General features: G+C 40.0%; 1 protein-coding gene across 1 annotated transcript in view; it reads left to right on the top strand.

Moving 5' to 3' along the window:
- CFAP54 (cilia and flagella associated protein 54) overlaps window positions 1–22,595 on the top strand; it is a 234,432-nt gene that overhangs the window by 79,814 nt on the left and 132,023 nt on the right. The window contains exons 27-31 of the mRNA XM_075205979.1: window positions 2,531–2,653; window positions 4,625–4,792; window positions 6,190–6,295; window positions 17,861–17,950; window positions 19,631–19,757. Of these exons, the coding sequence (XP_075062080.1) occupies window positions 2,531–2,653; window positions 4,625–4,792; window positions 6,190–6,295; window positions 17,861–17,950; window positions 19,631–19,757 (614 nt within the window). The remainder of the gene's footprint in view (window positions 1–2,530; window positions 2,654–4,624; window positions 4,793–6,189; window positions 6,296–17,860; window positions 17,951–19,630; window positions 19,758–22,595) is intronic.

Consider the following 22,595-nt stretch of genomic DNA (forward strand, 5'->3'; position numbering starts at 1 on the left):
TCCCCCTAAAATTCCTCTCTTGAAAGGTTGTCATTTTACTGGCTATTCCGACGTTGCCTAGGAATCTACATTCCAACAGTCAGGATTCTCTTATGCTGTTGGATGTGGTACACGCCTTGCGGTTGTATGGCTTAAATGTTTAATGTTAATGACAGACTTCTTCCCTCTGAAACCCCTGTAGCTCCTAATTGTTCTTTAAATGCCCATAAGAGTTGGGCTTAATTTTAATTTTAGCTGCTCTGCAGCTATTTCTGTAGGTTGGGTTGTATTTCCTTTTGTTGTATTCATTTATTAGGGTTTTATACTGTGGCTCACTCTGCTTACAGCATAGTCTGCTGAGGGAAACTAATTCCCACAGACAGACTTAGTACATTTACAAATGTGAGCCAGGTGCTTTCACAGAAAATACATTTTGCTGCTGTTTACTATAGTTAAATTGCTATCGCCGCTGTAAACTATTGTTAAGCTGACTGACTGGCGCTGCTATTGGTGGCATAGAGTGCTGCAATGTCAAGATGGCACAGCCATCTCCATGGGCTATACCAAGTCCCTGTCTCATAGAAAAAGGGGGATCTTGGTCTTTAGTACAGCTCCACTGATGGAGCTGAAATGGACAACAGTCATTGCAGGCTTACACATAGATGTTTTGCACTGCACTGCCAGAGTGGAGCTTAGCCTGCTCATTCAGTGAACAAGAAATAGTGGTGAAAGAATAGAGGAGGATATGTCATTTTCATATAATGCTGCTCCCCCTGCACAAATTGGTATGTTCCTTTGGCGCCAAATCAGAAGAAATGCCAGCTGAGGAAAAACAAACCTGAGTGGTTTTACCTCACATACACTGCTATTGATCAACAGTATACTGTGGATCACTGACAAGCTCCTCTCTATCTGCGGATACTCTGCCCTAGACATCGATTCTGGAGAACTAAGCACCTTACATTGTTTTTTTCCTTTCACATACTCACTATTGAGATTCTTCTGACTGGGAGGTTTATTCTGTGATATATCCACAAAAAAAATATTGCGTCGGAGAGTACATCTCTGGGTTTATCCCTGCAGAGTTAGTACATAAAAAAATGTCTGGCAAAATGTAAAGCCAAACTACCCAGTGGACAGCAGGATAAGGGGGCTACTTGTGTGGACTATGATGCAGATGGCCCGTCTTGTGATGAGGGAGCCAACGTTGTTGGCCGCATTGGGACATTTGGTGGCGGCGCTAGTTCAGTTGCTTACCTGTCCTGCAAAAATATCTGCACTGGCTTAGGTTATCACTCCAGTTCGAAATGTATCCTACGGCACCTTAGGACTTGAACTTGGTGCTTGGGGACCTTCAATCATCCCCCTTTGGCTTACTTGGAAGGTGTATTTTCTCCTTGCCATCGCTTCTAAAATTGTGTTTCGGAACTAGGGGATCTTTCTAGTCGTTCATCTAATCTGGTATTCAATACTGACAGGGCTGTGTTCTGATCTACCTGTACCTAATTGTGTCGAGACGCATTCCACGGTGCGTCAGTGGATTAGCTCTGTGGGGTGGCCATCTGGTCCTCTGTCCACACCTGTACCTGATTTTACCGGTTTCAATTTTATTGCGTCTCCTGGCGCAAGTTTTGGCCACAAAGATTTGCAGGCAGGATTTACAGTGCGTTCCCTTCCTCAAGGGACTGCTTTAGAATCTCCCCTTGGTAGCAGTGTCCCCCAGATTGGATGAAAGAGAGAGGAGGATTTTTATACTTACATTAAATCCTTTTCTCTGATTCCATCTGGGGGACACTGCATTCCCGCCCTTCGCTTGCCTGCTGTTGCTGATTGCATATTATTTTTCAATTAATTTAATTATAAATTAAAGATAATAATAATAATAATAATTACACTGAGGAGCTACAGGGGTTGCAGAGGGGAGGAGTCTGTCAGTTACATTAAACATTTGAGTTAACTATTTAAGTGCCAACTCCTCTGTGTCCCCCTCATACAACCCATGGTAGAAGCTGGAATCAGAATAAAGGATTTAATGTATGTATAAAAATCAAAGTACTCACAGGCTGTATAAGGATAGTATTACACTTCAGTAGAATATCTATAGTGTTATAAAAAAGTCTTGACAGTAAACATCTTTTAAATAGGTCCTACTGTTGGTTTAAAATGTAGCTGGAACATTCCATGGTGTATTTCTTAAATGTATGACACATACTGTATATTATAGAACACCATTCTTATCAAATGTGCAAGATGGTTGTGATTTATATCAATGTGTGTGCAGTTGATGATATATTGCTTTTTCTCTCTAAGGGATCTCACTTGTCTTCAATATATCACACCTGACTTTATTGATAAGCAAAGACATTGATGCTATGTCTATCATTTATATAATAAAGCCAAATCTATGTGATTCATAGTAATACAGTTCTGTCTTTTAACCTTATGCAAGCAGACAACTTCCAAATTGTCAGAAATTAATGGTTCATGATCATTCAAAGAAGTAGTTAATGATATAATGTGTGAATCACTTTTTTTTTTTTCATGGTTTCAGATCCTAATTAAATGCTTGGCAGTTTTACAAGAAATCCCCAGCAGCACCTGGCAGAAAAAACAGGCTGGTGTAACGGAGGGCATTCTGCACATGACAGCCTGCATCGTGTATTATGTAGCCAAGGTACTTATTTAGACCTATTCAGCATGGCAATCAGGAGAATACCTATTATATTCTTTTTTAGGATGACACTTAAAGCAAATCATTTATCCTGTCATTTATGTATTTCTGATGATTAAACATATAATGACTTCCAAGCCATGACCCTCTCTCTTATGTGGCTGTGGATAAGTGCTTTTAGTAATCTACTCTATTAAGTATCATGATATAAACATTTTAATTTACTGCCACATAATATGTGAAAATCTGTGTGTAAAATCAGTGGAGTTACACTTACAGAAAGTAAACACATGTTATACTTAACCAGATTTAATGTTATAATGCAGAAAATAAGATGGCAAAAGTTTTCTTCCCAAGCTTGCCTGAGGTCACGAGCTGCCCAAGGTTGCCTGAGGTCATGTGCTGCCCACACTTGCCTGAGGTCACGTGCTGCCCACGCTTGCCTGAGGTCACGTGCTGCCCACACTTGCCTGAGGTCACGTGCTGCCCATGCTTGCCTGAGGTCACGTGCTGCCCACACTTGCCTGAAATCACGTGATGCCCACGCTTGTCTGGCAGCATGTGTCAAACAGCACTCTCAGGGCCTGATTTATCCAATGGCTGACTAGGCTGGAGTCTAGGGCGCTAGGCTGTTGAGGGGAGCAAGATTTTTGGGGCTGCAAAATTGTGACAGGGTGAGATATAAACTGAAGAGAAGAGTTGTTCCCCAAAGCAAAAAATAAAATCTGAAAAAAAAATGTAAGATGACAATAATGACTTATTCCCATGTTAAAGGCTGAAGACAATAAGTGCTTGGGAGCTTATGGATAAGCTAGTAGGAGAGACAAGCTGGCAACAAGTGCAGGTGTAATGGCCCCTCCTTTAAGGAAAACTAAATAATTAACAAAGTTTGCCGTGACTATTTTTTAAACAGCCAAGTGGAGTGAAGTTTCGAAAACACAGAAACATAAACATTGGTCGGGGTAAAGGGAAGCAAATTTGAAAATAATGACTAGTTCCGTTTTCTTACCGCGTATTAGCCTGGCGTGGAAGACAAGGGGGCGCTACAAGCATATTAGTCTAGTAGCCTGAACCCTTAATCAGGCCCTGGTTACTATTATAGGTTCAGTAACTTGTTACACAGAATCCAAATGTAAATATCAATTTAATAGTCATGTAGCTGTCAGGTAGTAATACACTTTTCCATATTAATAGTAATAAATTAGAAGGATAATGTGATCTGGTTATGACTGGGGTATTGTCAAATATTTCATATTGGTTCAAAGAAAATTCCTTCTTCTTTGGTAGAAATGCAGAGCTATGCTTGTACCTAATTGCTTAGGTGTCAAGGAAATGTTTTGTAATTGTCTTGCATAAAGTGAGATGAAAGTACATGGCCTGATAGCAGTGGTATTTTTCATCTCTTTAGAAATGTATGAATGAGCATGCACAGTAAACAATAGGACGACTTTTACACTTACAATACATAAAGTCCTTTTCTCTGATTCCATTTGGGGGACACTACGTTTACAGTGGCAGTTCAATGATGTACAGTGTAATGAGATTGTTAGGATAGGGCTACACTTCATTGCTTAGTTACATTGGAGACCTCCCCAAAATGAAATATTTGCTGTGACTCATTAGGTTAGTTGAGGATGTAATACCTACTTGGTGCACACTATGTACATGAGAAGTGACAGTTTGCATATAGGTTTGACATACTCAGTCTGTGACAGTGGTGAAACACCGCGATTGGACTATTTTGTATGGTAGCAAACTGGTTCTTCAAATTTTGTGCACCACTCCTCAATTCCATGTTATAACAAACAGCCAAGTCTGACTAAAGGTGAACTATAGGTACCATGTTGCATGTTTAGTCTACGTATGCTTGCTCATATCTGGTGCTTAAACTGCAATTCTAACATAAAAGTAAAGCTATATGCGCTTTTTCTTTTGTATATTTTATCTTTTGTAATACTGTATTGTTTTCTATAGGTGCTCCGTTCATGGGAAGAATATGACGCTGCAATATCTATAATAGAAACTGGGAAAAAGTTACTTGATTTGACAGACCATGCATCAAACATTGTGCCAGCTTTACTGTCAAAATCATCTTGCAATGATGACACAGTAAAACCACATAATGCTGGCAATAAAGAAAAGGTATTAGATTTTAAAACTGTTTGCAGCTTGTTAAAAATTCAAAATAGCACGTCAAAAAAAATCTATAGTTAATACACAAAACAATGTGATGTTTATTTGAGAAGTTAGAGTGCCTCTTTCCTGAAACAAGTTTGATGTAAAAACTTTATTTAATGCTGAGGTGTGTTTGACACCACGATCTTCCTTCATCAGATTTAGATAAGCCTCATATCACTACTCTGTGTTCCTGGGAGGAACCTGTTCATTACACTGTTCATCTCTGTCTGTGACTCCCTGCTTGTCTTCATTCCTCTCCTTACATCGTGCCCCATCACAGGCAGACATGCCTTTACTTACACATTCACTGGTCAACGCTCATAATATCAACACACTCATCTTCTGAAACACTCTGCACGGCTGTTAATATCCCAAGGATCCAATTGTTTGCAGGTTGTTATATCCCCATCCGCTTCAGAATTGGCTGTATGTAACATGACCACCTTAATTTTTTCTTCCCATTTAGCTCCCACCTCTGTTTTAGTCTGTTGTAAGCAATTGTTTTACTTCAATTCACTGGGCACACAGCAAGCCCCATTAACCTATAATTTTTTCCCCAAAAAAATGATCTCCTTTTCCTTTCAATGAAAACATAGTATACAGATGCCCATTGCATGTATTAATATTTTTCTCTGCACAAACCTTATCTTGACTACTTTGAGTCCAAACTTCGTACTTCTCAGAGATTTTCTAAATACAATCCAGTTTTGACTTTGAAGCAATTTGCATGTACATGTTACTGCGCTGTATTAGGGATTTTAAAAATAAGTAGCAAAATGATTGGTAAGTATAAAAAGCCAGCAGTTTAGTGGTGCTATTTGGTTGTGGTAATGGACCCCAAGAATCAAACATGACAGCTGGGAAAAATGTGTATATATGTTTGTTCTACACATTATTGGATCTGTAGTCCTTTCATTTACTAGTTTATAATTTATTGAATCCCATAGTCTGCGGCATGTGTTAAGATACCCAGCATGCTATAACTTCCATGACCAACGAGGTTATATTAGATTTGATTAGCCGTAAGTCGTGTATGTGTTCAAAAAGTTTATCGACCCCTCTCAGCATCTCGTCAGTATCTAATCAAATATTGATCAGTACTGGTGGAAAAGTGGTGAGAAAATGATAGCTATCTGGCTGTTTGACCTAAGCGCAAAGTGACTGAAATTTTCCGATTTTACTGCATTGTAACAAATTGAATTCAGCGCTAGTGTTGACTGGATTTGCCTTTGTTTTTGCACCTTTGTTTAGGTTTAGTTGGATGTAATGATGCACGACAGAAACATTAAGCAGTCTCTACAACATACACTATACTCTTACTAAATTACACCAATTGTTTGTTTCAATCATTATTTTTAAAGGGATATGTTTCCAAAAAGTATCAGAAAAAGAAAACATCCATTGCTGAAAAACTTAATGAACATCTGTCTGTGCTGGAATCTAGTCTACTAAAATTGACAAAACCATGTAAGTACCTTTTTTTATTAAGCCATAGTAAACTTAGATGTAAAATATAATCCTTGTCATTTTAATACAGCTTTGTTTGAAAGCGCTAATGAATAGTATTCTAATCATTGTAATGATTGTAATCATGTACAGTATAATAATAGTTGTTGGGTGTTTCCCAATATATAAAAGAGATAGACACCAATGTGGAGTGCTTAGGGTCCCAATGTGTTTTTGGCATTAGAAATCTATAAGGGGTTCTTCAGGCTAGTCAGTGAAGCGCTAATGCTCTGGCTTTTACTGGACTAAATTATCTCATGTCTCTCTTTAAGGAAAAATACTAAAAGGTTTCCCAATGGGCTTTTATCTGAGCCGAGAATCCTTTGCAAGGTCAAATGGCTTGGTTCTGGAGCAAGTGTTTTTTCATATTATCAAGAGCTTGTCACTTTTATCGCTTACAATCCAGGGGGCTTTGAATTGCAAGCTCATCGTGAAGCTGTTTTTATGATATTACCCCCTTTTTATAAATTCCATTATAGCAGGGTATAGAGTTGGTTTAGGATTAGTAACCCTACACATGATTTTGCTGCTGTCTTGAAAGACCAGTCATAAACTGAAGATCTCTTGGCTTAATTTAATTTAAATATAATCTGCTTTCTTAAGAGCAGAACACATGCAACTTTTTGTGTTTTTGTAACACCTACACACTAATGTGTCTTTCTGTATATACTCATGATAGTAGCTTCTATTTTGAGAAGTGTTGACATATTATGTTGCAGTGTGCCTGCATTAATTCAAGACTAGATGGAAATGTCACTTAATTTAATGATTATACTTGTGTGATTTGTTGACTAAATTGCATTCTGATGTATATAATTGTTGTAATAAAAACGCTTTCATTATAAACACTTCTTTTATAAACTCTACCAAGAAATAAATACCTTGCTATAATTTCCTTAGTATTCTATAGATCCTTTAACAAAGGACAATATCAAGCTATGGGGACTGTTTTAAATGTAATTAGCCAAACTTGTGGCAATTAATTTAACAAGTGTATAACTAAATCAATGAGATATGCATCTTAATCAGCTAATTATGCAAGTTGGTTGCTGAAGCATATGATAAATTAATTAAGTCAGTTTACAGTCTAGTCATTAAATTATATAAAAAAAAAAAAAAATTAGGATAGATTTAGATTTTAATGATATGAGACTGAAAATAACCTCAATATTTTCCTTGTATTAAAATGCATATAAATCCTATGTTGCGGTCATAAGCCAAAACTTTTTTTTTAAAGCCAAATTGCACAATTGAGATCTTCGATTTACGTATGCTTAATGAGGTATGTATACTGCAAGGCGATTTTATGTATTATTTAAATTAATATGTGGAGGAAAAAGACATAGCACATTTTTTTTTTAAAAGAGTGCATCACCACAAAAATGTAGCAATAACGCTGGTGAGAGACGGTTTGTGAGGCTTTTAGAATGATCTGCAATCCTTATTAGGCTACACCATACTTGCCAACTATTGGCATCTCCCCTCCGTTGCGATATGCTGTGAAGCTTGTTACTAAGATACGCCCCACCCACCTCACGAAGTGGCTAAGATGCTTGCTCGGTTCTCCCGGGAGTCCGGGAGAACTCACAGAAATTCGGAAGTCTCCCGGACATTCCGGGAGAGTAGGCAACTATTTGTGAAAAAAGTCTAGCTGCGTTTTGTCGCTTGCACATTGAATGCTCCAAGGATTATTTTTGCTCACTTGTGCCTATTTCACCACCATATACAGATGTAGATGTCTGCTTTTTTCCTTAAGTAAGGAAAGTAAGGTGACATCTGGCTGTCTTTTGTCCATATGGTCAGGGCTGCCAAGAGGAATTCAAGGCCCCCCTTATGGTTTGAGCAGATTAAAAAAAATTTGCAGCGGTGCAAAATTGGCTGTGGGTGTGGTCATGCAATTGGGGACATGGCTATGTATCATTGGGGTGTGGCTGGCAGGGAAAAGCATTAGGCCTTGAATTCGCCAGGAGCGTGACATATGTCCAATCACTCCTGACTTTCAGGACATCTAGCACAGTGTAGTATATAAAGAAAGCAGTGTGTACAGAAAGAGTTCACAGTCTTGCCTTGCACCTTATATTGGGCAGAACACTCACCAAAAATTGGGATTGTCCCACTAGAATCACAACATTTCACAGACTCTCCTGCTCTCACCTACTTGTCCTTCTCACTTTCACCACATGTGGATGCAGGTTTCTTTAGTTGCGGCTTGTCTGGGTCCTGAAATGTTGGGATGCCCTGTTTGGAAAAAAATATGGGTACATTTAGAAAATTACAACCAGCCCCGGTGTTAAATCAATAGTACTCACAATTAATAATTAGGCCTTCCTCGAGCCACAACATTAAAATAATAGTATTCCCATTTAATAAATAAACCTATTTCCCTCCCTACATACAGCCCCAGCAATAAATTAATAGTACTTACATTTCATAAATATACCTATTACCCGCAACCATCACTTCCATTAAATAATTCATAGTCACATTTAATAGAGACCTCATTCTCCCCAAACTCACCCCCACATTCAATATCCCCCAAACCACCTCATCTTAAATTAATAGTCCCCACTATTACATTGCCCCACCATTACCCCACAAACAAAATAGCACCCATTAATTAATCACCACCTACCTCACACCCACCACATTGCAACAAGCCCCCTGTGCCATCACACACACATTACTGTGCCCCTTCATCACCACCACGTTGTGCCCCCTTGTGATCACACAGTGCCCCTTCATCACAACCACGCTATGCCCCCTTATGATCACACTGCAACCTCCATTCTGCTTTTCTCCCCTTCATCACACTGTGCCATGCTGCTTTTGCCCTTCTTCACCCTGTACCATGCTGCTCCCCCACCTTCATCACCCTGTGCCATGCTTCTGCCCCCCCTTCATCACCCTGTGCCATGCTTCTGCCCCCCCTTCATCACCCTGTGCCATGCTTCTGCCCCCCCTTCATCACCCTGTGCCATGCTTCTGCCCCCCTTCATCACCCTGTGCCATGCTGCTGCCCCCCTTCATCACCCTGTGCCTTTCTCTCTCCCCCCTTCTTCATCACCCTGTGTCTTTTATCCCGCCCCACTTTCCTCATCCCCCTGTGCCTTCTATCCCCCCCGCCCACGTCTTCATCACCCTGTGCCTTTTATCTCTCCCCCCTTTCTTCACCCCCGTGCCTTTTATCTCCCCCCCCGCACTTTTTCATCATCCTGTGCCTTTTCTCTCCCCCCGCTTCTTCATCAACCTGTGCCTTTTATCCCGCCCCACTTCTTTATCACCCTGTGTAATTTATCCCCCCCTTTCTTCATCCCCCTGTGCTTTTTATCTTCCCCCCCCCACACGTCTTCATCACCCTGTGCCTTTTATCTCTCCACCCTTTCCTTTCTTCATCCCCCTGTGCCTTTTATCTCCCCCCCACTTCTTCATCCCCCTGTGCCTTTTATCCCCCCCCCTTCTTCACCCCTTGGGCCTTTTATCCCCCCCCCCCCTTTCTTTACCCTCCTGTGCCTTTCTGCGTTCCTCCACTTTTACTTACCTTTGTATTGCCTTCTTTCATCTTTCTTTTCTTTTCTTCTTTTTTCTCTGTTCTGTCTTCTTTGTCTTCTCTGCCACGCCGCTCCTCACTGAATGTTGGACGTGACATGATGACGCATTCTTCTACCAATTTTTTGAATTATGATGGGGTGGGAATATTCTTCTCACTCTTCATGTTCCTCAAACATCCTGACATATTCTGGGACTGATTTACTACCAAACGCAAAGTAAACGTAATGTGCATATTTTTTTTATTTTTTTTTAAACCACACGTCTATAGTGTATACGCACATCATCATCATCATCATCATCATCATCAGTTATTTATATAGCGCCAACATATTCCGTAGCGCTTTACAATTGGGGACAAACGTAATAAACTAATAAACAAACTGGGTAAAACAGACAAAGAGGTGAGAAGGTGAGAAGGCCCTGCTCGCAAGCTTACAATCTATGGGACAATGGGAGATTGACACATGAGGTTAAGTATACATTTTGCATCTTGGCCCAGCCAGACTGCAAAGGTAGGGTGATTCATAAGCTAAATGATCCTGTCACACAATAATGTTGGTCCGGGGGTAGTTGTCTTGTGTGAAATTGTGTAACAGGCTAAAGGTAGTGAGGTTAAGATGGTGGTTGAGGAATATTATACGCTTGTCTGAATAGGTAGGTTTTCAGAGAACGCTTGAAAGTTTGTAGAACAGAGGAGAGTCTTATTGTGCGAGGGAGAGAGTTCCATAGAGTGGGTGCAGCCCGAAAAAAGTCCTGTAACCGGGAATGGGAGGATGTAATGAGGGTGGATGAGAGACGCAGATCTTTTGCAGAACGGAGTTGCCGAGTTGGGAGATATTTTGAGACAAGAGAGGAGATGTATGTTGGTGCAGCTTTGTTGATGGCCTTGTAGGTTAGTAAAAGTATTTTATATTGGATTCGGTAGAAGACAGGCAGCCAGTGTAGAGACATACAGAGTGATTCAACAGAGGAATAGCTATTTGCAAGGAAAATCAGTCTTGCCGAAGCATGCAAAATAGATTTTAGGGGTTTGAGTCTGTTTTTGGGAAGACCAGTAAGGAGGGAATTGCAATAGTCAATGCGGGAGATGATTAGTGCATGAATTAAGGTTTTAGCAGTGTCTTGTGTGAGATATGTGCGGATTCTGGAAATGTTCTTTAGATGTATGTAACATGATTTAGATATAGAGTCAATGTGGGGAACAAAGGATAGGCGTGAATCAAGGATTACACCTAGGCAGCGAGCTTGTGGGGTGGGATTTATGGTCATGTTATCAACAGAGATAGAAATGTCAGGTATGCTCTTGTTGGCGGGTGGGAATATTATTAACTCTGTTTTAGAAAGATTAAGTTTGAGTTGACGAGAGGACATCCAAGATGAAATGGCAGAAAGACAGTCAGTTACACGGGACAACACAGATGTCGAGATATCAGGAGAGGATAGATAGATTTGGGTATCATCCGCATAGAGATGATACTGAAAGCCAAAGGAACTTATTAGATTTCCAAGAGAAGCGGTATAGATAGAGAACAGCAGAGGACCTAGCACCGAGCCTTGTGGTACTCCAACTGATAGGGGAAGCGGAGCAGATGTGGCTCCAGAGAAATTAACAGTGAAAGAGCGATTAGAGAGGTAAGATGAGAACCAGGATAGAACTGTGTCTTGAAGACCTAGGGATTGCAGCGTTTGTATGAGAAGAGAGTGGTCAACTGTGTCAAATGCAGCCGAGAGATCAAGGAGAATTAGGAGAGAGTAATGGCGTTCAGTCTTAGCAGTGATCAGATCATTAACAACCTTGGTCAGCGCAGTCTCTGTGGAGTGTTGAGAACGAAAGCCTGACTGAAGAGGATCCAACAGGTTGTTTGCGGAAAGAAAGCGTGTGAGGCGAGTGTAGGCAAGTCTCTCTAGAAGCTTGGAGGGGCAAGGGAGCTGAGAGATGGGACGGTAATTTGAGAGAGAGTTTGGGTCGGAGTTTTGTTTTTTTAGAATAGGAGTAATCACTGCATGCTTGTATAGTGATGGAAAGATGCCAGTAGAGAGTGAGAGATTACAGATTTGAGTTAGAGGTGAAATGAGCACAGAAGACAGGGATCTACCAATTTGCGAGGGAATAGGATCAAGAGGACAGGAGGTAGAGTAGGAAGATAAGAAGAGCGTAGAAATTTCCTCTTCATTTGTGGGGTCAAATGAAGAGAGGGTGTCAGAGGGTAGTGGGAAGGAAATGAGCTGATGGCTTGTTGAGGAAGAGGATACCATTTCTAGTCTGATCTTATCAATCTTGTCCTTGAAGTAGGTAGCAAGATCCTGAGCACTGATAGTAGATGGAGGGTTCGGGGTGGGAGGATTGAGAAGATGATTAAATGTATTGAAAAGGCGTTTGGGGTTAGAAGCCTGAGCATAGATAAGAGATTGAAAGTATGTTTGTTTTGCAGTGTCCAGAGCATTTCGATAGGAGTGGTAGACAGAAGTATATGTGAAGAAGTCATTAGAGCTTCGAGATTTACGCCAGTGACGTTCTGCTTTACGGGACAGTTTTTGAAGATTTCGTGTTGCTTTGGTGTGCCACGGTTGACATCGAAGTCGACGTGTAGTATGAAGTGTCGCTGGAGCCACTTGATCAAGGGCCGTTGCTAAGGTTAGGTGAAAATGAGGTACTGCCATCTCAGGGGATGAGAATGTAGAGATAGGGGAGAGAAGGTGTTGGAGAGAGGTGGAAAATTGTTGAAGGTTAATAGAATTCAGATTTCTACAAGTATGAGGAGGCTTGGTTGAGTTAGACAGTAGAGAGGTTAGAGCAGTGGGGGTGAGAGTGTAGCTGATAAGGTGATGATCCGAGAGGGGGAAGGGTGTATTAATAAAGTTAGAAACTGAGCATAGTCTAGAGAAAACAAGATCAAGGCAGCACATCCATATTCAACAAGGAGCTCATGTGAAGATACGTCTGATTAAATATGGGTCCAGGTCCACTCTGCTCTAATAGACAGGACACTGCAAGATAGATCCAATACATATGTGGAATATCAAGTCACTGAAGGACACACAGAGACAAATAAAAACTATTCATTTAATGTCACCTGTTCATAATATAGTCAATAATGGCAGAGCGTAAAAAAAAAAAATAAGTGTTTTTTTTTATGTACCCGCCGAAATATATTTATTAGGATGTAATTTAATGTCTATTGTGCACAAAATACATTTTTAAAGTTGCTCCTGATTGCAGATATATGTTCTAGTATGCACACTCAGCCATTATCACTAGTAATCAGCACTTACACTAGACCTGTAGCTGGTGTAAGTGATACGACTGAAAATCACGTACCTTATAGATGCCCAAAGCTTGAGTCGGTCGCTGCTACTTGGCAAGCCCTTACTGTACATTGATTACGTGCATTTGCTCATTCCCTTCACCTTTTCAGCCCTGAAATCGTAGGCTGTCATAAGGGTCCTTTGCGCTTGAGAATGAATTGAACGTTGCTGCGTTCTATGGCGTATGGTCCAGTTCTCGGCATGCGTAGAGTAATGGTGCACATTATATGGCACGTATCGCCAGTTAGGATCCTTAATGAATCAGGTACAGTATGTTTAACTGGAAACAATGAGAGTGCCTTTGGATGCACCTCTTTATTATAATGTCAACATAGTCACTGGTTTTTGGTAGGAAGGTGATAATGGGACCTGAGGAGCACCATGATATTGCTGCCAAGACCATTCCAGCTCCTTCTTTGTGTTTCTGTTGGTACTAGACATTACCCAAACATAATCCTTACTCAACATGATAGCATATGACATATTCCCAATCATTGATTATCCAGTTCCTATGGTCATTACTCCAACTTTTCTGCTTCTAAAAATTTGATCTGCGATGAATGTTTTGGCAATAGAAGCTCTACAGATTTTGACTTTCTGCCGTTCATGTTGAACTGTTTTCTTGGGAACTGTATCTTCCAGATGAGTATTGAGTGCTGCAGTTACACGGAGACAGACATGGAGCAGTTTTATGATTTTTCTGACACAGCCCTTTCAATGACAACCATTCTTTTTCTGTTAGCTTAGTTTTTCCACCAGAATTCTTCCCATCTGTTGTAAAGGCTGTCATAAAGTTGGACACATTTCTTCTGGATTAGCTGCAGTGTTTGTCAAAAGATTCCCTTGGTAGACATTCACCAACGATCTATCGTCTTTGGACTTCTGACAAATCATCATTTTCCTGTTTACAGATTCAATACACTTCACATATGCCAAACATGCATAGACTCTAGCTCTATTTACTATAAGCTACATACACAGGTAATTTTTATTGTGGCAATAATATAAGCAATGAAATGCCAATAATATAGGATATTTCCATTATTTTGGCTTTCACCTGGCATTTCCTATGTTAAATTATTATTACCTCTATAAATACACAATCTCCACCTCTTGAAGCACATGTAAATATCTTGTACTGGAACACTTAAATCTTTTTTTTTTTTGCATTTGTCCATAATACACAGTGCATGACTGTAACTAACCCTTATTTTAGAAGCATACAACATAAGTCAGTTGAAGTTAGGAACGTGCAAAAGAAAGGTAATTGTGCCACAGGATTATATTTTTGCAGGTTGAAAAATTACATATGGGGGGTATTCAATTGTTGCTCCGGGCGCCGCCGGAACGAGCGCGTTAAAACTATTACCGTTTATACAGTAATATTGCGCGTAATTACCGTTCATACGGTAATTTACTCGCTCAATTTCAGCTCGCTGCTCAGGGAGCTGCGAGCTTAAATTAAGCGAGTAATTACCGTATAAACGGTAATAGTTTTAACGCGCTCGTTCCGGCGGCGCCCGGAGCAACAATTGAATACTCATTGACTTTATTGGGAAATACATTTTGTTGCAAAATCAAGTGCAACAAGTTCACAAACAGACAGAAAGCAAAGTAACAGTCAGTCACCAGTGCAGCCAGTGTCAAGTATATGCTACAGAAAATATGAATTGCCATTAATGGTGTGTTGCAGGGCAAACTGCTAGTATATCCCTTCATCTGTCCTTATATGTGATCTGATCTTAAATTATGTTTCAAAAAATAATCTGATTTAACACAGAAATGTACCTTTTTATGTTTTTATTCAGAAAATTGATCCAAAATCACGGCCTTTGTTGTAAAAAGTGTAATTCTAGAATAATTAGTTTGGCCATTTCAGTTGCAGCATGTTAACAATAATTTTATCATAACCCTTTGAGTGCAAAGGACCTTCAACTACTGTCTGCTCTTCATGACATAGGAGTGTCTATTTTCAATTACACCGAGGAGCTACAGGGGTTACAGAGGGGAGGAGCTTCTATCAACAGTTACACTAACAGTTTAATTAACTCTTTAAGTGCCAACTCCATGTGCCCTCATACAAACCATAGTAGCAGTGTCCCCCAGATGGAATCAGAGAAAAGGATTTAACATAAGTACAAAAATCCTCTTTTTTGTATTGTTTGTTTAGTTAGACTCCCTCTGTTAGTTATTGTTAGGATGAGACCACAGTTATTTAAAGTTATCAAAAAAATGCAAATAATTCTAAAGCTTCACAGACCTTGGCTGATTGACCAGAACGCCACACAGCCGCATATATGTCCAATAGCTCTATGTCCAATGGGATAACATACCTTTGTGGCCAATTTGGACAAATTCAGCTGTTTAAGACTTAGGCCAGCACCCATGGGGCACATCTATCATGGCCAAGCAATGACCAAACACATGGTGAGATAGTGGTCACTGGCTCACTGCATTTCCTTTCTTTCCCAATCTATAGCTGAATGTTCGCAATTCGATATTGATCAGAATCTGTTGTCCTCTTGTGAGCATGTGCGCTGTAATTTTCAGCTAGTTTGGCCATATAGCAAAATGTTATGGATCTCAAGGTTGTATTTCTCTTAAAGGGTATATCCAGCTATTATTGTATGTATAACCAATATTCCCTTAATCTTAATTAACAGAAACATGGTTGTTACATGTCAGGAACTCTCTGACTGCACTACAATGAAGTCCCAGAACCAGTGATAGAGGTCTTCACTTTTAGCAGTAGCCTTTCCCGTAAAGCTCGTAATGTTCACAGGTACTTGGATGCCCCCAGGTCTTAAACTCAACGTACTGGAATCTTATGTACATAAACCGTAGCACAGGAGAAGGCAGGAGTAACCAGAATACACAAGACTAACCAGGGACAATCCAAGGGCCGTGCGTACGAAGCAATCGGAATTACCAGGGACAGGTCAAAGGTCAGGGCAGGTTGCAAGCAAGGAGAATCAACAAACAGGTAATGGTCAGGGACAATGAGCAAACAGCAGGGTCTAGATCAAGCCAAGGTCACAACAGGTATCAGACAGATTACAGGCAGAGCATCCACAGGGATATGCAGCAGGTCAACAAGTCTGTGAACAGAAGCTATAACTGGCAGGGAGGTTAAGATCTTCCTGCCTTGTATATCCACACTGACCAATGAGGGGCAAAAGCTCCAACTAACCTAATTATCTCCACAGGAGGCTACTAATTAATGTGCATAGAATGTGCAAGCATCCGGCTGTCAGTTGCTGAGACGCGGCGCTGATTAGGAAAGCATCCCGGCCGTTGCCCTGGTGATGGACTGGATGGAGAAGTGGCATCCCGGTCATCATAGCAATGGCCGGGATGCGGTCAGACTGAAAACAATGACCTCTGGCAGCATGAGCAGCGACACGACTCGTAACACTGTCATTGTTTGGGAGAACCCCAGGAATATAATGCTTCTTTTATTATTGACAGCTAGAAGTAGATGAAATTGTAACAGCACTGTGTCCATTTCTAACACATATGCTGTTTGGAAAGAGCCACAGCTTTGCATCCAGTCACTGCATAGAATCTGACACAGTTGCTGTTTGTCCTCTTCACTCTATTGCCAATGCCTGGAAAAGGAGTGTTACAGTGCTGTTGGGAGTAAGGTCACCCAAACTGCAGGAGTTCCACAGTCATATTGGGCAGCACGGTGGCTAAGTGGTTAGCACTTCTGCCTCACAGCGCTGGGGTCATGAGTTCAATTCCTGACCATGGCCTTATCTGTGTGGAGTTTGCGTGGGTTTCCTCCGGGTGCTCCGGTTTCCTCCGATACTCTAAAAAAAGCATGCTAGTAGGTTAATTGGCTGCTATCACAATTGACCCTAGTCTCTCTCTCTCTGTGTCTGTCTGTGTGTGTATATGTTAGGGAATTTAGACTGTAAGCCCCAATGGGGCAGGGACTGATGTGATTGAGTTCTCTGTACAGCGCTGCGGAATCAGTGGCGCTATATAAATGAATGGTGGTGATGATGATGATGATAACTGTGTTCTGCAAATTTCATTATGTTAAGAATTCAAGTGTTACGGGACTGCTGCCAAATGTTCATATGTCATTGAACTGCAAGTTTAGTGTGTTTCTTTTGCAGATGCAGTTATTAAGTATACAGTGTTATTGTCTCATACAGGTATTAAGCTTTGCTCTTTTGCATGTTATAAATGTAAAGAAATAATGTTCTTCTTATAAACATAACTGTGTAAAATCTGACTGCCTGGTTTGCCCAAAGAGGTAATAAATAACCTTCAGTAACTTAACTTCTTGGCGTTGTGCTTACCTGCATTACTGGACAACCGACCACAGCAAGTGATTCTTGTGGTTTACATCGGAACTTATAGTATGGAAAGTAAAAATGCATTCAAATATATGTAAAGCCACACCATATTGTTGTTTCTTTTACTGATGCTGCTACATAAAAAACAATTAAGAGATCCTTGCAGCTGAAAAAAAAAACAAGCTGACAAAGCACAATGTAAATCTACCACTCGCTGGGCTCACATGTTGGAACAGAATTCTAAGCAGGGAAATTGCAAAGAAACTTTCAAATGTATAGCTCTGTATCAAACTGATTTTCACCAGTGTAAAGTTAATTCATTGAAATGTTTGTCACTAAGATATTTTATAATTTTATTTTACAGTAGCTGGAACAGAGCTTACTGGGAAAGAGGACCCCATACTTCTCCATGCAGTTGTGTCATGCTGGTCTCTAAATGCAGCCTTTAGAGAAAGTGGGTATTTCATAAACTGCAGAATGTATAAAGTTGTGTTTGTTTCTGGCAACCTTATAAAACACAAGTATTATTTATATATGGAACAATGTTCCTTTGTTTAGCAACGTTGCACCTGCTTTTGTGGCTCATTCCCTAGTGTGCAGTTAAATTATGTACTCACTTCTCTCTACCCTTCTGCTGTGGTTGTAGTGCAACTGTATGAATGTCTGGATCAAGCACTGTCAGCTTTCCTCCTTGTTAAATTGAACCATTCATCTAGCTGTCTGTCTGTCTCTAGTAATACATTTTAAGACATATCCTACTTCCCAAAACCATCTGCACTTTACAAACTTATAATTTGTCCTGTGCCTACCACTAATAGTTTATTTACATTTTTCACATGCATAACAAAATACTTCTTTTAAAACTGCATACAAAATTCCACAACTGATCCATCATCCAGAGCAAAGATTTGCCCATTCTCAAGCCGTCTTGAGCACCATTGTAATACCAGGTAAAAAAAAACAACATAAAAACCGTCATGTGATATCATAGTAAAGGAAATACAGCTTTAGGGCTAGATTTACTAAGCTGCGGGTTTGAAAAAGTGGGAATGTTGCCTATAGCAACCAATCAGATTCTAGCTTTCATTTATTTAGTACTTTCTACAAAATGATAGCTAGAATCTGATTGGTTGCTATAGGCAACATCCCCACTTTTTCAAACCCGCAGCTTAGTAAATCTAGCCCTTAGTGTCTAATAACATTGTGCTGCCTTGATGTAAATGACCCCATAGAAGAGTTCAGTGCTCATGTAATCATTCTATACAGGGTACTTAAGTCCTAAATGAGTTTTAATACCATCATTATTATATACAGTAGATTCTTATTATTGATGGTTCGTGGGCCAGAGGGTGAAATATGTTTGGATATTGTAGGTAGATGCTCACTAAACGTGTGGATATATGACATGAGCTCACCCTGTGCTAAGTAAATGATCTTGATGCAGTACATATTACTAAACCATCAAAGAAAAATGTGCCTTTTAAACAAAATATCATAGCAATAATTGAAAATGTTGCAATAACATGGTTTAGTGGCTCTTGACATACATAACAATGTATGAAACTAGTTGAGAGTGCACTGTTTTGGTTATTAGGTTTCCATTCATTGTAAACAAATTAATAATCCCTGCATAATAATTTAAACAATACTAGAAGAGGGATGTGCAACATTTGACACTCCAGCTATTTCTGAATTTTGATATTTAAAAAAACTGGTAAGTATTGTGGGTACAAGATGAGAAAGGTTTCTAGTGATTATAAGTGACCAAAAGATGTCACCCTTCCATAGTTTATGTTCACTGTTCATAGGTAAAATTGGTGTGGGCTTGTATCAACAGCTTGAGATTGATGGCAGGGACACATTAACACAGGGGTTAGCAATTCGTGAGTAACCTGACTGATAATTTTATTATAGGTACATTACTGATATAATCTTTTTTGCTATGTTTATGAAGGCATGTCATATAAACATTACACTATAAACAATATATACTTTGTTATAACCAAGCTTTATTGTACTATAAATAGTGTAGAATCAATTTATGTATTACAATCTACCTGTTATTTGTTAGATTTGTTTTGCTGATGGTTATATAAAAAAAAATCTTAAAACTCTTTTGTCTCTTATAATACAGTTATGAAATTCAAGAAGAAATCACGTTTTCTGGAATTTTCCGTTCAGTTGTTGCAAAGAGTATTGTATGAGGAAAAGTTTCAGAAGGTTCTCGAGTGGGCCACCACTGTGTTTGACTATTTGAAAAGGTATTGTGTTGTTTTGTCTTAAGCAGATCTTGATATTCATAAAATGCAAAAAAGTAAGTTAAGTCTTCCATTTTTTGTAGAATTGAAGTATATCATTCAGGTCCCAGAAATAGTAAATGTCAGAAATATGATATTCTGTACAAATTGAGGAACTAGTAAAACAAATAAATATATATATATATATATATATATATATATATATATATATATATATATATAAATATGTGTGTGTGTGTGTGTGTGTGTATGTGTATATATATTACAGAAGCTCACTGACCGCCGTGTTTTGGCTTTGGTTTTGGTTTTGGATCTGGATTACCGTCGTGTTTTGTTTTGGTTTTGCCAAACTGCCCTTGCATGTTTTGGTTGTGGTTTTGGTTTTGTTTGGTTTTGTTTTGCTATTTTGTTTAAAAATCAATGTTTTTGGGCAGAAAATAAATTTAGTGCTCCACCTGTTTCTTGGATAAGTAAGGTAATTCTAAAGCTAATAAATTAGGAAGAAAACAGTTTAATCCCTGGTAGGCCGTCCTTAATCCTGCACACAAACCTGATTGTCTTCCTCTTCATCTTAGCCTATTGGCAATGCCGCCATCGTCTTTGGGTGTATATTACACCCTACACTTACAGTTAAATATATAAAGAAATGGACAAAGGCAGTTTGGTTTCTGTCTCTATAGCCCCCCCCCCTCCACTTGTAGTTAAATAGAAAAAAAGCAGCCTGCATAGTCTGAACAATATAAAAAATAAATGGACCAAGGCAGTTTGGGGGCTGTCTATGCCCCCCCCCCACCCTCCACTTGTAGTTGAATAGAAAAAAAGCAGCCTGCATAGACTGTAGAATTAGAATATAAAAAGAAATGGACCAAGGTAGTGTGGTGGCTGTCTATGCCTCCCCCGCCCTCCACTTGTAGTTGAATAGAAAAAAAGCAGGCTGCATAGACTGTAGAATTAGAATATAAAAAATAAATGGACCAAGGTAGTTTGGTGGCTGTCTATGACCCCCCCCCCCCCCCCCGCCCTCCACTTGTAGTTGAATAGAAAAAAAGCAGGCTGCATAGACTGTAGAATTAGAATATAAAAAGAAATGGACCAAGGTAGTTTGGTGGCTGTCTATGACCCCCCCCCCACCATCCACTTGTAGTTGAATAGAAAAAAAGCAGCCTGCATAGACTGTAGAATTAGATTATAAAAATTAATGAACAAAGGCAGTTTGGTATCTGTCTGCATCAGACCCCCTCTCCACTAGGAGCAAAATAGAAAACTATTCAGCCATTATAGAGTCTAGAATATAAATAGAAATTGAGAAAGGCAATTTGGTATCTGCATCATAATCATCAACATCTTCATTAGTGCCCTCGTCGCCCACACAAATCTCCCCCTCATCCTCTTCTAATTCCAAAGTGGCATCCTCAATTGGTGTATCACCGGCTACACAGGGGCTGTTAAGGCACACATCAGCAGAACTACTGAAAGGACCCTTCTTTATCGGTACACTGTCACTAACAGAATGCTCATAATTAGACATACCACTGTTGGATGGACTCTCCACAGGGATTGTTGTCATTTCTGATTCAGAGCATACATTATCCTCTAATGCCTTACTGTTTTCTTGCAGCTCGGCTTTGACGCGTAACAGTAGTTGTGCACCACTTTTAGACTCCAAATGACTTGGTCTTGCTTGGTCACGAGTGACTGTACAAGAAGAAGGCTCGGTAACATTTTTGGATCTGCCACTAATAGAGGAAGGCGAAGGCCTCATTCTTTCTTTGCCACTGCGTGTGTAGAATAGCATGTTGGCATTTTTTTTTTTATCGGCACTTAACTTTTCCTCAGTTACACTTCTTTTTCGCTGCAACACGGTAAATGTTTTTTTGGTGTGTGTTTTTTCCCATGATTTAAAAAGACTATGTACTTTGACATCGCCTTTCCCAGATGACGTACTGAAAACACTACCATCAGGACTGGTGACAGAACCTGGTTGCTGATTCTGGTCATATGTGGACTGCTTTGAATCCATTTTAATGAGGCCAAAGCACTTGTAGTGCCAAAATTGTATTAGATACATACTGCTGACAAATATGACTTTTGACAGCCAGAAAAATTACTGTAAAACACTGGGGAATATGGGACACCCCAAAAGCACTTGGAGTGCCAGAAATTAAAAAAAAAAACCCTCCTCTATCCTCCTCTTACTGCTGTAACAATTGGTATTAAGATTAGAATTGTTTTGAATAGAAACAATAATGTGTCCAATTACTGCTCTGTCCCTGCGCTGATATAGCCTGTGACCTAACCCTGCTCTCTCCCTCTGTCAAATGGCGATGGATTGCTGTCAGGGCCGGACTGGAACTAAAAATCAGCCCTGGCATTTATAGCACACAGGCCCACGTGTTGTGACCTCCATGCACTATATTGTTGCGCACTGATGCTGGCGCAGTGCGTGTTGCTGGTGCTGTACAATATGATGTAGTATGAGTGTGTGTGTGTGAGGGGGGTATTTATTTCCCCTAATGACCCTCAACATTACATTGTTAGCACCCCAATTACATCAATAAATACCATGACAATACATTAGTACCCAAATTACAGCAATAAATAACCCCGCACACACACTCATATTACATCAATCTCCCCCAAATTACAGCAACCGGCATCACACCCCACATTACAACAACCGGCATCACCTCCCACATTACAGCATCCAGCATGACCCCCCACATTACAGCGTCCAGCATCACCTCCCACATTACAGCGTCCAGCATTACCTCCCACATTACAGCAACCAGCATGAGCCCCCACATTACAGCATCCAGCATCACCCCCACATTACAGCAACCA

The sequence above is a fragment of the Mixophyes fleayi genome, chromosome 4 (genome assembly GCF_038048845.1).
Source record: "Mixophyes fleayi isolate aMixFle1 chromosome 4, aMixFle1.hap1, whole genome shotgun sequence".
NCBI lineage: Eukaryota > Metazoa > Chordata > Amphibia > Anura > Limnodynastidae > Mixophyes > Mixophyes fleayi.